At 38.2% G+C, this 20,066-nt stretch overlaps 3 protein-coding genes across 8 annotated transcripts in view; 2 read left to right on the plus strand and 1 right to left on the minus strand.

Moving 5' to 3' along the window:
- Positions 1–7,404, plus strand: part of dnah3 (dynein axonemal heavy chain 3) — a 43,911-nt gene extending 36,507 nt beyond the window's left edge. The window contains exons 48-54 of the mRNA XM_016245462.1: positions 3,491–3,607; positions 3,824–3,981; positions 4,584–4,751; positions 4,838–4,980; positions 5,172–5,376; positions 6,069–6,206; positions 6,716–7,404. Of these exons, the coding sequence (XP_016100948.1) occupies positions 3,491–3,607; positions 3,824–3,981; positions 4,584–4,751; positions 4,838–4,980; positions 5,172–5,376; positions 6,069–6,206; positions 6,716–7,069 (1,283 nt within the window). The 3' untranslated portion in view covers positions 7,070–7,404. The remainder of the gene's footprint in view (positions 1–3,490; positions 3,608–3,823; positions 3,982–4,583; positions 4,752–4,837; positions 4,981–5,171; positions 5,377–6,068; positions 6,207–6,715) is intronic.
- A 154-nt stretch (positions 7,405–7,558) lies between these two features.
- On the minus strand, positions 7,559–9,790 carry lyrm1 (LYR motif containing 1). Of its 5 annotated transcripts, none has more exons than XM_016245479.1 (5): positions 9,701–9,790; positions 8,716–8,874; positions 8,573–8,633; positions 8,409–8,440; positions 7,559–7,848 (listed from the first exon to the last, which is right to left on the minus strand). In XM_016245479.1, the coding sequence occupies exons 2-5, from the start codon at positions 8,863–8,865 to the stop codon at positions 7,735–7,737; spliced, it is 357 nt and encodes a 118-aa protein (XP_016100965.1). In that variant the 5' UTR covers positions 8,866–8,874; positions 9,701–9,790; the 3' UTR covers positions 7,559–7,734. The 5 variants fall into 5 exon arrangements, with proteins under 5 accessions (XP_016100965.1, XP_016100968.1, XP_016100967.1 ...); XM_016245482.1 differs by having other exon boundaries at positions 8,716–8,881; positions 9,704–9,751; XM_016245481.1 differs by having other exon boundaries at positions 9,698–9,750.
- A 16-nt stretch (positions 9,791–9,806) lies between these two features.
- The window catches only part of LOC107561121 (DCN1-like protein 3), a 14,023-nt gene continuing 3,763 nt past the window's right edge, over positions 9,807–20,066 (plus strand). The window contains exons 1-3 of one of the 2 annotated variants that reach the window (XM_016245477.1): positions 9,807–10,250; positions 15,087–15,157; positions 19,250–19,809. In XM_016245477.1, the coding sequence (XP_016100963.1) occupies positions 19,376–19,809 (434 nt within the window). In that variant the 5' untranslated portion in view covers positions 9,807–10,250; positions 15,087–15,157; positions 19,250–19,375. The remainder of the gene's footprint in view (positions 10,251–15,086; positions 15,158–19,249; positions 19,810–20,066) is intronic. The other variant, XM_016245478.1, reaches the window with a different exon arrangement.

A 20,066-nucleotide genomic window follows, 5' to 3' on the forward strand; every position in this document is an offset into this window, starting at 1 on the left:
GGTTCCCAGCACTGCATGTGCTAAGCATGGCTCAGACACGTCCAGTCTATAAAACCGCACAAAAGTATGTGGCGTAGCCCAACTTGCTGCTGAACAAATATCTTGAACAGATGTAGCCATCCCCCGAGTGGAGTGGGCTCTCAAGCCCTTAGGCGGTTGAATACCTTTGCAGATATAAGCTAAAGATATAGCCTCTATGATCCAGTGAGACAGCCGTTGACGAGGCAACGGCTTCTTTTTGTGAAGAGTAGCCCATGACACAAACAGCTGGTCGTGAGTCCTAAAGCCTGCTGTTCTCCTCACATACATATGAAGAGCCCATACTGTACATAATGAATTCAAATGTTGCTTCTCCGGAGAAGAGAATGGATGAGGGTGAAAAGCTGCGAGTTCAGTAGATGAGCACCAATATGCTGAGTCAAATACCTTAGGCACAAAAGCTGGGTTAGGACGAAAGGAAACCTTAGTGAGCCCTGGAGCGAACTGCAAACATGACGGGCTAACAAACAAAGCCTGTAAGTGACTCACACGCCTAGCTGTTGCTAAGGCTATGAGCAGCACCATCTTAAAAGAGAGAAACTTAAGCCCAACACCCTCCAATGGCTCAAAAAGGTATTGAGAAAGGGCTTCTAGGACGATGGATAAATCCCATAAAATCAACAAAGGGGGAAAATCACCCAAATAATCAAAGGGTGCTGGCCTGCCGATTTCTCGCCAAAACCTACATGACAAGCTGAAATAGCTGCTAAATACACCTTAACGGTGGAGAAAGCCTTACCCTTATCTGGAAGATCTTGAAGAAAGCATAAAATATCCCTCACTGAGCATTGAAAAGGGACAATATGACCCTGCTCACACCATTCTTCAAAGACTCGCCACTTATTACTATAAAGTGAGCGAGTAGAGGAGGCTCTTGCACTCTGTACAGTAGGGCTGTCAAAAAATATTTAATTTCGAATATTCGTCGAATTAAAAAAAAAAATTCACATTTGAATGCAAAAACGTTGCATTCGAATTTAAGGTCTGCGTCAGCCGTCAGGCAGCCTTATCAGTGGCGCACGAGATGCGATGACGATGTATGTGTCATTGATTGCATTTGAATGCTTTTGTTAGCCTATCCAGTTGAACCCACTAGATGCGGTGCTGCTACGTTACATTACATTACATTATTATTATTAGGTAATTACATTACCTCTGACTTCTGCGTGTCGCCCAAGCCTGATGGGTTTAGCCATAACGCTCTCTCACCTGACACAGCCAAGCCCATCACGCGGCCACAGCCTTGAACCGCGCCGTGGGAAGAGTGCAGAATCAGATCGTTCACCATGCAAATTTCGTCCCAGAGTGCCGAGCCCTTGAGTCCAGCTGCAGCCCCATCTCCTCCAAAATCTCCGATTGATACGCTGACAGTAAAGTCACCACGTTCAGCGAGCACACGGACTGCTCCGCGTATTTATACATCCTCTGATATATCGAAGTGGTCAGCCGCTCCATTTTACTCGGCAGCGAAATCTGAGAGGAGGCAGAAATAGAGCGCCGATTCGGATGGAGGTGATAGGCCACTAAAGACTCTACCGCTGGGGATCCGGCCAACCCCAGCTCCCCCATCCCTTGAATCTCCAACATGGAACACCCCTTGGTAGGGAGCTTGCTTTTAAAGGGGCTAGACCAGTAGCGGGACATTTCCTTCATGCAAGCAGGCACGGCAGGCAGGAGTTGTCTCACTCCAGGCTGAGCAGGAGCACCTTTTTCCATCATACAGGTCCCTCTCAGCTCCTTCGGCATCCTTGGCCAAACTAGGCCCAATTTCGCCTCGGCTCGTTTGCATACCTCATGCAAGTTACTGTCTACTTGCAATGCCAAGTTGTTCGTGCTCGGAGACCTAGACTGTTGGACGGGGAAGAGGGAGTTGTCTTCCTTCTCTTCATTGTCCATATCCAAATCGATGAGATCAGAATTAGCATCGCCCTCTGCATCCTCGTCCTCCTGATCACCCTCCTCCTGCGTGAGCAGGCCCTCAAACAGTGGAGGCATATCCGGGGATTCGGCTTCCATCATGTCTGCCCAGCTCGTACTGGCTCGCGTCAAGACAGTCAGCCGCCGCAGACTGTGTGGCCGCTCCAGACAGACAAGGGTCCTGCTTGTTAGCCACTGCCACGCTCAGCCTCCTTTCTAAGATTTTCAACGGCAATGACACACAGTGAGCGCATGTTTGTGGATCCGCCAGCGACGTTTGAGCGTGCTTCGGACCCATACACACAATGCACATGGGGTGAGGGTCCCTGCCCGAGATGGTAGCTCCACATGAGGATGGACATGGGCGGGATGCAACCACAGAAGTAATGCAATCCACAGACTCGTCACAACACGTTAGCCTGCTGGTCTAAGGTAATTAAACCTTCTGAAGGCTCGCCTTGACGCATTAAACCTCTAGTTGACTTAATGTCACCTACCGCAGTAATTTAATACGCAGTAGGCCGATTAGAATAGCTCGCCTTGATGCGGACACTATTCTAATTGTTAGGATATCACTCAACACAATCCCATCCAACTAGCCTCGCGTTCGGTGGCGGGAGTCCAATGACGGCCCGTCTGTTGAACAGTTTAGCGAAATCAGCAAAGTCAGGATGTGCTGAGAGAGCTTGCTACAGTCTCCCATGGGAAGAAAGCGCGAATGACTTTGGCAGGGGTCGACCTGACTGATATAGGTGGGGCGGAGCCTGGTCACAGGTTGACCTGTCTGCCAAAGACAGATGTGGTCTCATAGGAGCTTCTGCAGTTGGTCACGCCCAAAACGATTCTCATAGTGAAACACCGAGCGAAGTTAGAAAAAGAACCCAGAGGCATATCTTCAAATCCGAATGTCATAAGAGGCAGGGGGGTTGGTTTATATAATTCATACTGGCCAGCAGCTTTTGGAATATCGCCATTGCCAGCTGACAAGCCACTCCCTAACAACCAAACGGAGCACATTAGCAACCATTTAGCAAGACCTATATCTCTGTATCAGAACATCTTATAGACATGGGACTTGGTTCTTTTGACTCGTTCTAGCAAACAGTACTTCCAAAATGCTACAGTGCTAGCAGTGAATAACTACTTGCTAATAGCGATGAACAAAGTGTTAAAATGTGCTAAAACCATAGATAATTTAAAAAACATTATAAAATAGACCCTAGTAACTGCACAGTGCCGAGTTTTGCCACGTTAAGCACCACTTGCACCTTTCTCAGCAAACGTATGTATCTATTCTAATATAACTCATTTTTATTTATTTATACTGATGATCTGGGAATTATTAGGAAGATTAATCATCAATGTATATGGGAGCCAAGTTTCTGAATTTTTAATTTTATTTTTTTATTAAGACTCATAATCAATACTGGAATTTCCTGTCCGAGATGACTTTTGTCTTCTCCAGGGTTTTTTATTGTGACTCCAAAGTTGTGTTCATTCTTCTTTCTTTGTCTCTGTCTCTGTCTCTCTGCAGGTTGGAATATTCCATATGAGTTTAATGAGTCTGACCTGAGAATCAGCATTCGTCAGATCCAGATGTTCCTGGATGAGTATGAAGAGGTTCCGCTAGAGGCCCTCAATTACCTGACCGGTGATTAAGCAGACAGCCACTCAGGACACCCTAACAACCACCTAATTATGCCCAAGAAACCACCCAGAATGCTCTAGAAACCACATAGCAATGTCCTAAAAGCCACTCTCTCCTCAATAACTGCATAGCAACCACATAGTATAAAAATCTTTCTTTTAACATTTTGTTTAGACAAAAGTCATTTTTTCAACCCTACTGTACTCATGTTATCTGTAGGAGAGTGTAATTATGGTGGGAGGGTGACAGACGATAAGGACCGCAGACTGCTGATGTCCCTCCTCTCCATCTTCTACAGCTGGGAGCTCATTGAACAGGACCAGTATTGTGTGTGTGAGGGAGATCTGTACTATGTGCCATCACACGGTCCATACCAGGTACACACAAACACTGTGTACTCATATTTATCAATTAAAAGAGAAACATTTGACATTGATGAACTACATGGATTCTACTGATGTTAAAATTGATAGTTCACCTAAAAATTACAATTCTGTCATGTACTCACCCTCATATTGTTCAGAATCTGTATGACTTGTGACCTCTTTCTTCTGTGAAGATGTTTAGTGGGATTTTTAAGCGGTTCTTAGACAGTGACTGGCCAAAAAGTGCCATAAACGTATCATAAAAGTAGTCTCTTGGTACTAAAAGTTTCGTGAAGTCAGTTGATTTCATGTATGTATGCATGCATTTGTGTGGTTTCTTTTAATTATTTATGTATTTTGTTTCAATCATTCATATTATGTATGCATTTATTTACACATTTTTTCATTCATTTCATTTTATATATTTTTAATGCGTTTATGCATTTAATTTACTGACAATAAGCTTTAACTGTTAAGGGCAACATAAATTGTGCATTTTACAGATTGAATCAATTGTTTATCAGGTTTTGTTTTAAATTTATGCACAAAACAGACCCAAATTTCATTGTTATTAACTAAAAATCTTGCTCTCCGATGATCTCTTTTGTATGTAGAGTTACGTGGACTACATCCGCAACCTTCCCATCACTGCTGAACCTGAGGTCTTTGGCCTCCACAGCAATGCCAACATCACCAAAGACAACCAGGAGACCAATCAGCTGTTAGATGGAGTGCTGCTGACTCTGCCGAGACAAACTAGCGGCGGAGCCAAATCACCACAGGTGGGAGGATGCAAATCATAAATGATAAATGATTGGCAGTTTTGTGTACCTGGTCTTTCTGACAGTAGGTTTGTCTGTGTCCACAGGAAATAGTGGACGAGCTGGCCGGGGGAATGCTGGCCAAACTCCCTCCTGATTTTGACATTGAGATGGTGACCAATAAATACCCACTCCTGTATGAGGAGTCGATGAACACCGTCTTACGGCAGGAACTTATTCGCTTCAACAGGTACTAGATTTATTCGTTACCTACATCAATTTGCATATAATACATCATTATGTTCTTGTAACTCAAACAGTAGCGCTTGCAATGCCAAGGTCATGGGTTCAGTTCCCAGGAATGCATGAACTGATAACATTTATACATTTAATACAATACAAGTTGATTGGATAAAAGCATCTGCCAACATAAATGTACAGGCTGTCAAAGGTGGTCCGTAGCAGCCTGATAAACACCCAGAAGGCACTTCGGGGGCAGGTTGTGATGTCAGCCGAGCTGGAGAATGTCTTCAACAGTCTTCTCGTTGGGAAAGTGCCAGCCATGTGGGCCGCAAAGTCCTACCCTTCCCTCAAACCCCTCGGAAGCTATGTGTCCGACTTTCTCGCCAGACTGCAGTTCCTACAGGTGAACACTAGTGGTTACGGCTAAGACAAATGCACACAACAAGAGAGAGGCTCATGGTCCTTTAATGTTTGTAAAAAAACAAAACAAAACAAAACCTTAAATCGTTACCAACTGATGCACCTAGTTTCAGGGTAAATACAGTCAAATGAGTTGCTATTATAATTTTATTAATATTTTGAATTAGTTTTTATTATTGTATTTTCCATTTTTAATTTTAGTTCAAGTTTTAGTAATTTTATTGTGTTTTTGCCATTTATGTTAGCTTTTATCTATATAGTTTTTATTCGTTTTTAATTATAATTTTTATGTATTGTAGTACATTTAGGTAAACTAAATGAATATGAGAAATGTTGCCTTGCCAGCTAGCTAAAATGAAATGAGTTTTGAAATATTTTTAGTTAATTTTTAGTAACAAAAATGTTTTTTTAAACCGTTTTAGTTTCAGTTAATTATACCCTGCCTAGATTGCAATTAATGTCATTATCAACATGAAAGAACAGTCTTTTTAAATATGTGTAGGGCGAAACACTTCTGTCTTATAGTGTGCACTATGCTGAAATAGGACACTCGGTCGGCACTGATCACTGTGTGCACTGATATTATTAAAACCAGTTGTCCACTACCTAGGACAGTTTTGCAATACGAACCAAGAATTTTCCAATTTTTAAGCCATCTTTTTGTGTGTGTTTTAGGACTGGATTGATAATGGCCCTCCATCTGTGTTCTGGATATCTGCATTTTATTTCACTCAGTCATTCCTCACTGGTGTGTCTCAGAATTTCGCTCGCAAGTACACCATCCCCATTGACTACATCGGCTTCGAGTTTGAGGTCTGTGTGCCAATGAGAGCATACAGAAACTGATTCATTTTAAATGTTAATGCTCACCAAGGCTGCATTTATTTGACCAAAGATACAGTAAAAACAGTAATATTGTGAAATGTATAAATAACTGTTTTCTATTACAAAATACTTTAAAATAGAATTTATTTCTGTGATGCGCAGCTGAATTTTCAGCATCATTACTCCAGTCTCCAGTGTCACATTATCTTCAGAAATCATTCTAATATGCTGATTTGCTGCTTAAGAAACATTTCTGATTGTTATCATTGTTGAAAACAGTTGTGCTGCTTTTGTGGAAACTGTGATACATTACATTTTTCAGGATTCTTTGATGAATAGAATGTTCAAAAGAACAGCATTGATGTGAAATAGAAATCTTTTGTAACATTATGTCTTTACTGTCACTTCAGATCAATTTAATGCATCCTTGCTTAATAAAAATATTAATTTCTTTTAAAAACAGCCATTATGTATATAATAATGTGCATCTCTTTTAGGTCTGTAAACAGGAAACTCACATGGAGCAGAAGCCGGAGGATGGTGCGTACGTCTGTGGGTTTTTCCTCGAGGGAGCGCGCTGGGATCGAGAGCACATGGTTATCGGTGAGTCTGTTCCTAAAGTCCTCTTCGACACGCTGCCCATAATCTGGCTAAAGCCCGGAGAGAGCGCCAGCTTCCTGCACGAGAGCATTTACGTCTGCCCCGTGTACAAGACCAGCGCCAGGCGTGGGACTCTCTCCACCACTGGTCACTCCACAAACTACGTGCTGTCCATCGAGCTGCCCTCGGACAAGCCACAGAAACACTGGATCAACCGCGGCGTCGCCTGCCTCTGCCAACTAGACAACTGAGCATATCAGAGTTTGCATTTATGTGTTTACATTTTAACACGCCAAAAACTGATAATACAAGACTACAGTACTATCATTGTTAAGTTTAATACAATTGAATAGAATAATAAAACAACGATGCATGTTAACATAACTTCAATGCCACTTAAATGTACAGAGACAAACCATTTAAGGGTGTAAATTCAACATACAAAATAATAAACTTTAATTGAAATACAGCTAGATACTTTAAATGCAACATTAATTGAGCCCTTTATACAATGCAGTATATGACAAATATAATTTAAAAAACAGCTCCCATTAAAGGGATAGTTCACCCAAAAATGAAATTTCTTTCAACATTTATTCGCCCTCATGTTGTTCCAAACCTTTCATCTGCAGAAGATGATATTTTGAAGAAAATACCACCACTGACTTCCATACTATTTTTTTCCATTCAAGACAGAAACTCATACAGGTTTGGAAAAACATGAGTTTTTTGGTAATTTTTGGGTGAACTATCCCTAATATTACATTCATCATGCTTTGCACTGGCAGTGAGAATAACTTCACTATGATCTGTTTCATAATGCTGTCATTTTAGCTAGAAATAACATGAACAGACAAGAATTTATAATGTTCCAGGGTGCTTCTGAGCACTTTAAAATCAGCACAGTCTGTATGTGTCAGGTCTCATCGTGAGACTGCAGGTACAATGGCTTGGCTTGTTTCCTCAGTCTCTCCTGAGCTCGTAGCTTTCTGCCTTTCTGAGTGGCCAGACCCATCGGAGGAAGATACGACTGAGAGAGAAGATATATACGACATACTTCTGTGTGAAACTCACGGGAACGACAAAGAACATGTCCTGTATCAAGTAAGATTTCACCCCAAACTCAAAAGAACAGACAACAAAGCCTTTTTAGGATCATTAAGACTTTCTGAATGAACTATTACTTTCATTAAAGTTAAAAACACATCTATGGAAGCTTGTTTCTTGCACAGAAAAAAGGAAATCGCAAACTGTGAATTTAACTATTCTGAATTTTTTCTCACAATTGAGTTTATATCTTACAATTTTGTCTTTTATTTCTGAATTCTAAGTTTACATCTCGCAACTCAGTTTTCTTTGTTTCCACCGTGGAATAAAAGTGTAAAAAGGTAATTGCAACTTTTTATCTGACAATTCTGATTTTTCTCTCAATTCCGTCTTTTTGTTTTCAGAATTCTGAGTTTATATCTCAGTTCTGAGCAATTTGTGAGAAATGTGACGGACATTTCTTGATGAGTTCATATTCTATTTACAAATATAGTAATATTATTATTATTACTGCTTATGATAATATGTAGAGATACTACTTACTGGTCTAGGATATGGGTTCCTATAATGCAGTCCTGACATGAAAAACAGAAAACAACCACTTTTAGCTGCTCACCTGCTATTTGAGAACACCAAACATCTAAAAAATGATTAATGAAAAAGGACAATAATTAAATTGCAGTAACTATTTGATGTAGGATGCACACCTATCTCTATCCGAGCTTCACACTCTTCAGTGCATCTCTTGATTGATTCTGGGTCTGTTATCTGTAACAGAGAGAAGTTATGGGAGAACGGGACAGATGTGAGACCTATAGCAGCTCATCTTTGATCTGAGGTCAGTGCACACCTGCTGGTTCTGTCTGAAGAGGGTCCGAGCCTCCTGAGCGATATATTTCCTCTCTGTGTCAGTGTCCTGTGGAAGAGCAGATTGCGCTGTCCAGCTGCGTGCGATGCGCAGGACCCTCCTGTAGAGAGACAGCACATCTGAACGAGACATCCGGACCACCTGTGAACACCAAACACAGTACAGCAAATCTATGAATTTGACATTCTATAATGACAGTATGCATCGTTTCACCTTTGATCAGCTCTCTAGGATTCCAAAAATAATTTTAGATTTTCCTTACATTCATGTTTACCCTTTCTCTTAATTTGTAATGCTCATAATTATTCAGATGGAAAATGCATTAAATGAAATTAGAAAAGAATGCAAAACAAAATATATATACACTGAATAATAATTATATATATATTTTTTTCAACAGTTATGCAGCTTGAATTAACAATTAAATATCTGTTTTGTATATTATACAGTACAGAATTATATATTACATGATTACTTCAACAATTGCGTGTGATAATTGGCAATGTAAAATAATGAATATATGATTTTTATTAATAAATTATGCAGCATGACTAACAAAAAATTATGAATATATATAATTAATATATATTATAGTAATAAAGTGTAAATTCATATACATTAATAGACAAGAGAGAAAGAAAATGAATTAACAATTATGCAGCATGATAATATATAAATAACATTATTTTAAATCGCTTATTACCTTCCTGTATACTTATGTTGAAATCATCATTATTATTCAGTATAAAATATTCATACACATACAAAAAATGTGATACAGACAGAAATCTGCGTGTGTGTGTGACAGATCTTGCCTGACCTCTGTGTTACTGTTAGGTAAACTAGATACATGTCAATGAGGTTTGCAATATATCTGACATACATTATAGTTATTACAGTCTTTTCGCTTTATTCAGTAGGAATCTAGCTGCTCGACAGCCCTACTTCCTGATTAAATACATATTACCTCTGCGTGATTAGATCAAGCTTATGTGAGCACTTCCGCACTCCAGCGTCCACGTCTCGAACTAGTCCTTAACGCTCTCACGTTGCGCAGGCAGAGATCCGCGGGATGTTTGGGGGGAGCTATTTCTGCGCGGCTTTTGCGCAGACCTTCTCGAACCCAAACAAAAAGAGAAACTGCGATCAATCGGCGGCCGATCCGCGTTTCTGTGGTTCCGTGCGGCCGCATCGAGTCTATCACGATCCTCTCAGACCCCCAGCAGCGATCCAGAGGAGTGTGGGAGCTGGGAAAGGCGGAGGTTTGAGCGGAGCCGGCTCGGACCAGCGCAGGTTCGGTTCGGGGTCGGGTCTGTAGGAAGGGATGCGGGGGAACTGTCAACTATGATCATCTATTGACCCAAAGAGCATCTGAAGCACACAAAGAGAAGCTCTTCTCCTGCGTACACACAGAGATTCAGAACCGACCCGGTTCGGCTGGAGGCTGGGATTAGCTTTAGCATTAGCATGACAGCAGGGATGCGCTGATTCCGATGCATTTCATCATCTTTCCACAGGTAAATCAACACAAAACGCCTTCGCTTCACATCTCTGCTGCCTTTCTGACCACCATCTACACATTTTAAGAGTTTAAATGAAGTTTAGTGTGTATAAATGAACCAGCCTCATCTGAAGCTAACCAGCTAAGCTGCTAACATGAGATCAGCTCTTTAAAATGTTTTTAAAAGTCACATTCATTGTTTCGGTACTCAAATAGTCACATGTTAATATATCAGAGCTGTCAGTATGCTTCTAGAGCTCATTTATTTAGGATAGTTGGTGTTTTTGCTGTATAGACGGACGGTTAATCGTAATTTAAAGGAGAAGTTTCTCATTTAAACTGATGGAGACTCTTGGCTGTGGCTCAGATCTAGTGAGTTGCTTACATAGACAGCATTATCAGAATCAAATATTGCCTATGATGCCTAAAAATGCTGCATACATATCAAATAAATGGCCTAATAATGGGGTATGTGTAATTTAGATGCTCAAAAGGCTGCATTTGCCTGTGATGCCCTAAAATACTGACTAGATAGACAGCATCTGTGTGTAAGCATCTATTTCATAAATAATAGTCCATATCAAGTTAACTGTTAGTACATAACTGACTATATAATCATGTAGATTATATTCAAATAATTTATTTATAAATGACATTTCATATAATAGAACTGTCAGGAGTTGATATTAAACATGAGTTATTCTCACTAACAAAGTACCATGGTATTACTGTGTTTTACAGTGATGGTATTACTGTGTTTTACAGTGATGGTATTACCGTGTTTTACAGTGATGGTATTACCGTGTTTTACAGTGATGGTATTACCGTGTTTTACAGTGATGGTATTACCGTGTTTTACAGTGATGGTATTACCGTGTTTTACAGTGATGGTATTACCGTGTTTTACAGTGATGGTATTACCGTGTTTTACAGTGATGGTATTACCGTGTTTTACAGTGATGGTATTACCGTGTTTTACAGTGATGGTATTACCGTGTTTTACAGTGATGGTATTACCGTGTTTTACAGTGATGGTATTACCGTGTTTTACAGTGATGGTATTACCGTGTTTTACAGTGATGGTATTACCGTGTTTTACAGTGATGGTATTACCGTGTTTTACAGTGATGGTATTACCGTGTTTTACAGTGATGGTATTACCGTGTTTTACAGTGATGGTATTACCGTGTTTTACAGTGATGGTATTACCGTGTTTTACAGTGATGGTATTACCGTGTTTTACAGTGATGGTATTACCGTGTTTTACAGTGATGGTATTACCGTGTTTTACAGTGATGGTATTACCGTGTTTTACAGTGATGGTATTACCGTGTTTTACAGTGATGGTATTACCGTGTTTTACAGTGATGGTATTACCGTGTTTTACAGTGATGGTATTACCGTGTTTTACAGTGATGGTATTACCGTGTTTTACAGTGATGGTATTACCGTGTTTTACAGTGATGGTATTACCGTGTTTTACAGTGATGGTATTACCGTGTTTTACAGTGATGGTATTACCGTGTTTTACAGTGATGGTATTACCGTGTTTTACAGTGATGGTATTACCGTGTTTTACAGTGATGGTATTACCGTGTTTTACAGTGATGGTATTACCGTGTTTTACAGTGATGGTATTACCGTGTTTTACAGTGATGGTATTACCGTGTTTTACAGTGATGGTATTACCGTGTTTTACAGTGATGGTATTACCGTGTTTTACAGTGATGGTATTACCGTGTTTTACAGTGATGGTATTACCGTGTTTTACAGTGATGGTATTACCGTGTTTTACAGTGATGGTATTACCGTGTTTTACAGTGATGGTATTACCGTGTTTTACAGTGATGGTATTACCGTGTTTTACAGTGATGGTATTACCGTGTTTTACAGTGATGGTATTACCGTGTTTTACAGTGATGGTATTACCGTGTTTTACAGTGATGGTATTACCGTGTTTTACAGTGATGGTATTACCGTGTTTTACAGTGATGGTATTACCGTGTTTTACAGTGATGGTATTACCGTGTTTTACAGTGATGGTATTACCGTGTTTTACAGTGATGGTATTACCGTGTTTTACAGTGATGGTATTACCGTGTTTTACAGTGATGGTATTACCGTGTTTTACAGTGATGGTATTACCGTGTTTTACAGTGGTTTAACCATGGTATTACGTGTTTTACAGTGGTTTAACCATGGTATTACATGTTTTACAGTGATGGTATTACGTGTTTTACAGTGATGGTATTACCGTGTTTTACAGTGATGGTATTACCGTGTTTTACAGTGGTTTAACCATGGTATTCTTTGAAGTACCTTAGGTCAGAGGCTTTCAAACTGGGGTCTGGGGGCTGTGCTGGTGGATCTGTGCAAAAGTTAAGAGAACACCTGTGTAAAATATTCTATATTTTTTACAATTATAAATGTAATTGAAGTAGTGTAATTTTTTACTAAATAAATAACAAAAATAAGATTTAAATTAAAGATGAAATTACAATTAAATTAAAAAGAATAAATTATAAACCAATAAAAATGTTGATTGAAATAATCACGTTAGATTGAAATCAATAAACATTTGATTAAAATAAATTAATAAATGATGAAATATATAAGATTAAAATATATAAATAAAAATTAGATTAAAATATTTAATAAATGAGTAAATACAATTTTACAGTAGTATAATAAATGGTTATAATAAATAATATAAGTAGGTGAAAAAAACACAAAATATTGCTAGAAACTTTTACATTAAACATTTATAATATTTTTTTCATAGTGTAAATTGCAGAATAATGATATTTGGGGGCCCATTGTATCAAAAGAAAACGGAAAACCTCTGCTTTAAGGTATCTGACTGTGGCATTCGTATTTTTTGGATAGGTTATTGATATTAGGGCTGCACGATTATGACAAATCATAATAGTCGATTATTCCCTTGAAATTGTAATTGCGATTATTAATTACGATTATCACAATTTACATTGAATTATTACCGTGTTTTACAGTGATGGTATTACCGTGTTTTACAGTGGTTTAACCATGGTATTACCGTGTTTTACAGTGATGGTATTACCGTGTTTTACAGTGGTTTAACCATGGTATTACCGTGTTTTACAGTGATGGTATTACCGTGTTTTACAGTGGTTTAACCATGGTATTACCGTGTTTTACAGTGATGGTATTACCGTGTTTTACAGTGGTTTAACCATGGTATTCTTTGAAGTACCTTAGGTCAGAGGCTTTCAAACTGGGGTCTGGGGGCTGTGCTGGTGGATCTGTGCAAAAGTTAAGAGAACACCTGTGTAAAATATTCTATATTTTTTACAATTATAAATGTAATTGAAGTAGTGTAATTTTTTACTAAATAAATAACAAAAATAAGATTTAAATTAAAGATGAAATTACAATTAAATTAAAAAGAATAAATTATAAACCAATAAAAATGTTGATTGAAATAATCACGTTAGATTGAAATCAATAAACATTTGATTAAAATAAATTAATAAATGATGAAATATATAAGATTAAAATATATAAATAAAAATGAGATTAAAATATTTAATAAATGAGTAAATACAATTTTACAGTAGTATAATAAATGGTTATAATAAATAATATAAGTAGGTGAAAAAACACAAAATATTGCTAGAAACTTTTACATTAAACATTTATAATATTTTTTTCATAGTGTAAATTGCAGAATAATGATATTTGGGGGCCCATTGTATCAAAAGAAAACGGAAAACCTCTGCTTTAAGGTATCTGACTGTGGCATTCGTATTTTTTGGATAGGTTATTGATATTAGGGCTGCACGATTATGACAAATCATAATAGTCGATTATTCCCTTGAAATTGTAATTGCGATTATTAATTACGATTATCACAATTTACATTGAATGATGTTTATACCATTGTTTGATGCAACTGCATGCCGTATATTTATATGAAAATAAACAAGCTGAAAACACTAACTGAAAAACCTTTAGTGCTTTTCTATAGTATTAAGCCTTCAAATGTCAAATATACATCGGATTGGTTTCTTCTTTAAATTATAAAAAAGTACAAATATGAATGGTATTATAATGTTATACTAAAATTAAAACAATGGGAAAACCCTTAAGATAACATTTAGGAAGAAAAAGCGTGCAGAATAACATAAGTGGACTTTGAACGATTACGTAATCGTGGCATCCATAATTGTAATCGCGATTAGAAATTTGATTAATTGTGCAGCCCTAATTGATATGTATTTTAAGTGCTTTGGAGTGGCATGTAAATACTATGGTAAATGAGTATACAAATCATACAGTACTATTACACACCATGTAGTACATCAATAAATATAAAATTACTATATTACTAGCATTTCTTGTATGTGATAGCTAGTTTTCACCGTCCGATCAAGTTTTCTTATATCCTGTTACACTGGTAAATGCAGCGCATAATGGAAGTAAATGGGTGTTGATTATCAACCTGCAAATGTGAATTTGTTCTCGCTCTTGACCTTTGACCCCAGCTGCTGGCCACATCCCCATCAGGTGTGCGTTGCTGTGACGATGACCCCAGTCAGGTTATATGTCATTTAATCGTGGCATCGGTCACACCAGCAATCCAACACCTCTAATGTAACCCAGCTCCCATCTACTCTGTTTTATTGAGGTTACCTCGTGGGTATTGTGTTGTGGGTCGGTTGGTTAGTTAGTTAGAGCGTGAGGAAACGGTTTCCAGTCTTGTGATGGGGTGTGTGAAAGTGTGTCGGAGGACTGAGGTGTGTTGTGTAGATGCTGCAGATGGTGGTGTGTGCCGTCTCGTTTTCTAACAGCTCTTTGGTTTGCTTGGGCTCAGGCTAGCGGATGTTCCGCCGTCTCCATGGAGTTTCCTCAGATGACACATCGCTTCAGTGCTCAGGGATTTGGGTGAGTTAGTGCGTCCCACACTACTACACCACACGTGTGTGTCCTGATCGCTCTGATCCCAGCTGCTCAGCTCAGCGCTCGTTATAAAGCGCATCATTCCTCAGCTGGATGCTGATTGGTCGATGCAGCGTTGCGGTGTATGTCACAGCACAGCATCCATAGAGACCAGCTGTTAAGGTTACCTTACATGTCAGCACTAGATCTACTAGCATAAGGGTGACACTTCATTTAGATGAAATAATGTTTTAATGAACATTTCTGTCCGTAGTATGTATTTTTATTATGGAGCAGCAGCTCAAGAACGCTGCGTTTTAAGAATAACAATGCCCTTTATTTGTAATATAGATTTTATGTAAAAATAAAATAATAATTAAGAATTATTCATATAAAGTGAATAGTCTACTTTATAATATTGTATGTGTTCTTTCATAAAATGTTCTGCTTGTTTACATTGCTTCATTCTATATAAAATAAATAATATATTAAGTGAATATTCTACTTTATAATTTTTTTAATAGTCTCTCTTGTCTACATTTATACTGTATAAATAAAACAAATATAATGTTAAATAATTATCATTAATAATTATTAATGTGAAGGTAAAGGTAGAAGGCAACATTTTGTAATTTCATAAATATCCTGTATTAAAATGCTCTATTTAAATTCTGTATAAAATAATTAATTTCAATAAATAGTATTATATGAATATTGATTTTGAAGTATTCTATAATTTGTAAATTGTATATGTAAAAATTATAATCAATAATTATTAATATTATGTAAATATTATTCTTAATAATTTTGTAAGTACTCTCTTAAATTGCTGTCTCTCAATTAGGGGTGGGTACCGTTCAAATTTGAACCGGTACGGTACTGGCATCAGTACCTGAATTTCGGTACTTTACTCTCTGTGTAATTACAAAAACATTTATTTCAGTGAAAAAAATAAGTCTCAATTTCAACATTTTGAACAATAGGGCCCTACAAACTTTTCTTTCTTACTTTTTTTTTCCTTTTTTTTTTTCTTTTCCAGAAATTCTTGTTTTAATTTTTCTGAAAATCAAATGAAGGCATTAAATATTAAATATTAAAATTAAATCCTTTTATTTTTTGGCAGACAAACTGAGGTTTACTGTTGAAATTAATTCAAGGAAGAAAATTTGTGTGAATATTCATTTAAAACATTTTTAATAGGCTAATAATTGTATAATTTTTTTCTACAATTAAGTGATTAATCTGGTTGTAATATTTATTTTTATCATTTAATTGTTTTATTTAAATTTGATAGAAAATGGAATATTTAAAGATGTACATTTATGCTGTACAAAAGTAGCCTAATACAAGAGTAATATATTTCTGTTGCATGTTAAACCTCACTTTTATTTTGACAGGTTGCCATGAAGTTTCTGTGTGTATACAGTATGATGATGCTAGTTTTCTCAAATTAAACGGTAAAATTCCCACGACGTGACTCTCACAGCAGCTCTGGAGATTGTTTTTGTGTTCATGCCGTCATATAGTGAGACGCAGAGGCCGGAAATCACCGCGAGCGTCACGCATGCTTCAGTATTTGTGTAGTAAACAAAAACGTGTTTCCGCCATTCATACATACAACGAAACATGCAAACGGAACATGCAGGATTCATATTTAAACTGTCTTTTTGCATTTTAAAATTCACAAACACTAGTTCATATCGCGATTCAAATTAATTGGCAGTGGCTACTTTTGATTTATTCATCCAAAATTGACGAATTCCGTGGCATTCCGCGCTGTAGAGTGAATTTACGTTTTTATGAACGAACGTGAACCCGTCCACGTTTTCGCAGAAACCATGTGGCCCTAGAAATGTAACCACACTTCAGAACATTTCGGCTTGCCCTGTGTGTTGTTTGAACGAGTTGCAGGGGTGACCTCACGTCACAGGGTCTCTCTTTCTCTCTGTGTAGCGTATGCGCCCAGATGCGTTCTCAGGTACCGAAATTTGGCACTGATTGATTTAACGTGAATCAGTACTCGGTAGTACCGACGCAATTCGGTCAGTACCCTTAAAAGTACCAATCTCGATACCCAACCCTACTCTCTATATAATTCTTTTTGAAGCAGATAAAAAACAAATATACATTATATTACATTATTATTATTAGTGATTGATTTAAAGTAAATATTCTACTTTAAAATTTGTATATAATCTCCATTATAATTGTAAATAAAGTAAATTAGATATATATATTTCCTATTCTAATTATATAATAATTATAGTATTTATAATGTACTGTCACAGCTAAAGGACATTGTTAGCCAAAGGTTGTAATTCGACAATAAAACACATTGTCGAGAATCTTTGTATTGGATTTTTCACATGTCTGATTACGGCAATAAACATATTTTATTGGACTGTCCAGCTTTTATTGTATGTAGAAAACTCTTTTATGAAATGAAGCCACTTAAAGAGTTTAGTATAATTTTGCAGAAAAAGATTTAGAATTTTTATCATGTTAATGTATGTTAACTTATGTAATATAACTTGTGTTTGTTTGTTTGCTGGTTTTCATTGTATTTGTTATACTTGTATTTTTTAATTGTTTTTGGCATGAAAATAGCCTAAGATGCTGACATGGCATTAAATAATAATATACTACTACTACTACTACTACTGATTACAGCAATAATTCATATTTTGTTACAATTAAATAATTTTTTTAAATATATGTTTCAAAGGCATAACATAGTGGTGCTCATAAGTAAACTGTGTCTCACGGCTCTTCTGTGCTTGAGAGAAAAATAAATCTGTTTTTTTAATATGGAACGCATAAACAAAGGCCAGAAACAAAGAAACCCACATGATGAATTATGGACACGCATTGTTCTCATTCCTCTGAAGACACAAACAGCTCATTATTAATGTGTTATTCTGAGTGGGATGCTGCGACGTTTAGCCAGGTCTGTGCAACTGGCCTGGTAACACAGTTTTTCAGTACGTTTGCTCCTGTCGTGGTGGAAGCATTTATGAGTCATTGTGTAGCCAATCAGAATGCGGGAGGAGCAGCGGCTGCGAGAATCATTATGCATGCCATCATACACTGAATACTAGTTCAGCGACCACAATGAATAGACTTCACCACACTGGTTAGTTAACGTCCCGCCTTGCCTCTCATTCACTGGCAGGCTGCAATTTACCACACACTGTATTACTGGTTTTCTTTGTTTGGCTGGATAAGATTCATACAAGATGATTCAATGGATCTGCTTTTCCAAAAAAGAAATGCAGAATTTAAAAAAATCACAAGTTCAGAAAACAGTTCAAGAATAGGAAGTGTTAACCGCAGTGAGATACGGCAACGCTGTGTCTAGGGAACTTTGTGTTTATGGCCTCAAAAAGAGGAACAATATACGTGCAATATAGATTCATCTGATCGTCATTGTTCTTTGGAAGTGGGATGAAAAGGGTTGTGAAATCCTCCTTCTTTGACATTTACACTGAGCTAAATTAAAGCCCGAGACACTGCACGATTTTAGCAATCCTATAAGATCATTGCAGATCACACTGTGCGACATTGATCTAATAAACTTGGCTACTACGTGTGTTTAGACTGTACGATGATGACACCTATTGACTAGTACGATACGACGCACCCTACTATAGAAGAATAAAACGTCATGCGCTAGTGGTAAACAAGAAGAGCATAATAAATCGCAGTTGTAGTTTTTATGTGTGCTGAAAAAAAGTGGAAGCGGCAAAAGAGGAAGGCATAAGAGGTTTGTTTTAGCGCCATGTCACGCTGATTTCATGTCGCATTTTTATTGGCTGGTCAGTAAACGTGGATCGTAGCAGCAAACACACTGTGCGATGATCACTCTGTATCGTAGGCTGTCTTTGGTCGCAAGAGCGAGACAACGGCCGTCTTTGAGCCTCTCGCTGTACGAAACAGAACCACTGATTAGGAGCCACGATTGTTTCGTCTGGGACAGCCGAAAATCGTGCAGTGTGTCTCAGGCTTAACATGAACTTGAAGCGTAATTGATCCTATACTTCATATTTCAGTGATGCTTTAAAGTGACTCTCTGTTTGATTCTTTGTAATGAATCTTTAGGGCATGGTGACTGCTGTCCGTCAGCCAGAGCAGCGGCGTCTAGCAGGGGCCGTCTGGACCTGAGGGAAGACCTCCGAGAGAGGACGCGGACGGGACCACCAATACGGGAACGAGAGCGAGAGAGACATGGGGCAGTGTGTGACTAAATGTAAAAACCCCACATCCTCTCTGGGCAGTAAAAGTGGTGAAAAGGATGCTGGGAAATCGCATGGTAAAAAAGGCGGCGGCGGTACGGGTGGCACACACAAGGAGGAAGTGGCCAAGTCCTCCGCCGACGTCATATTCAATGGCACCAAAGTGTCCGAGGTGACGGTGGAGGGCACCACGGCTCCGGCCGTCTCTGCAGACGTGCGGCGGGAGCAGAGCACACAGGACGGGGAAGGAGTGTCGCTCGATCGGATCGACGAGCTGTTCTCGTGTTATAAGGACGAGCATGAAGATGCCATCCTGGAGGAGGGGATGGAGTGCTTCTGCAACGATCTGTGCGTCGATCCGGCTGAGTTCAGAGTGCTGGTGCTGGCGTGGAAGTTCCAGGCTGCTACCATGTGCAAGTTTACAAGGTGAGTTTGAAATTGAGATTTTTAATATTTTTGAAAGAAGTGTCTTCTGCTCATCAAGGCTGCATTTATCTGATCGAAAATACAGTAAAAATGTGAAATATTATTACGATTTTAAATAACTGTTTTCTATTTGAATATATTGTAAAATGTAATTTATTCCTACATGTTGCCGCAAGCCTCCTTCGTCGAATCCGCCAGCCACCTCTGCTCCCTCTAGGCCGCCGTGTGTGACGCTGTGTTTCGTTGTGAAAGCGAAA

Source organism: Sinocyclocheilus grahami, unplaced genomic scaffold, assembly GCF_001515645.1.
Source record: "Sinocyclocheilus grahami isolate Dianchi unplaced genomic scaffold, SAMN03320097.WGS_v1.1 scaffold758.1, whole genome shotgun sequence".
Taxonomy (NCBI): Eukaryota; Metazoa; Chordata; class Actinopteri; order Cypriniformes; family Cyprinidae; genus Sinocyclocheilus; species Sinocyclocheilus grahami.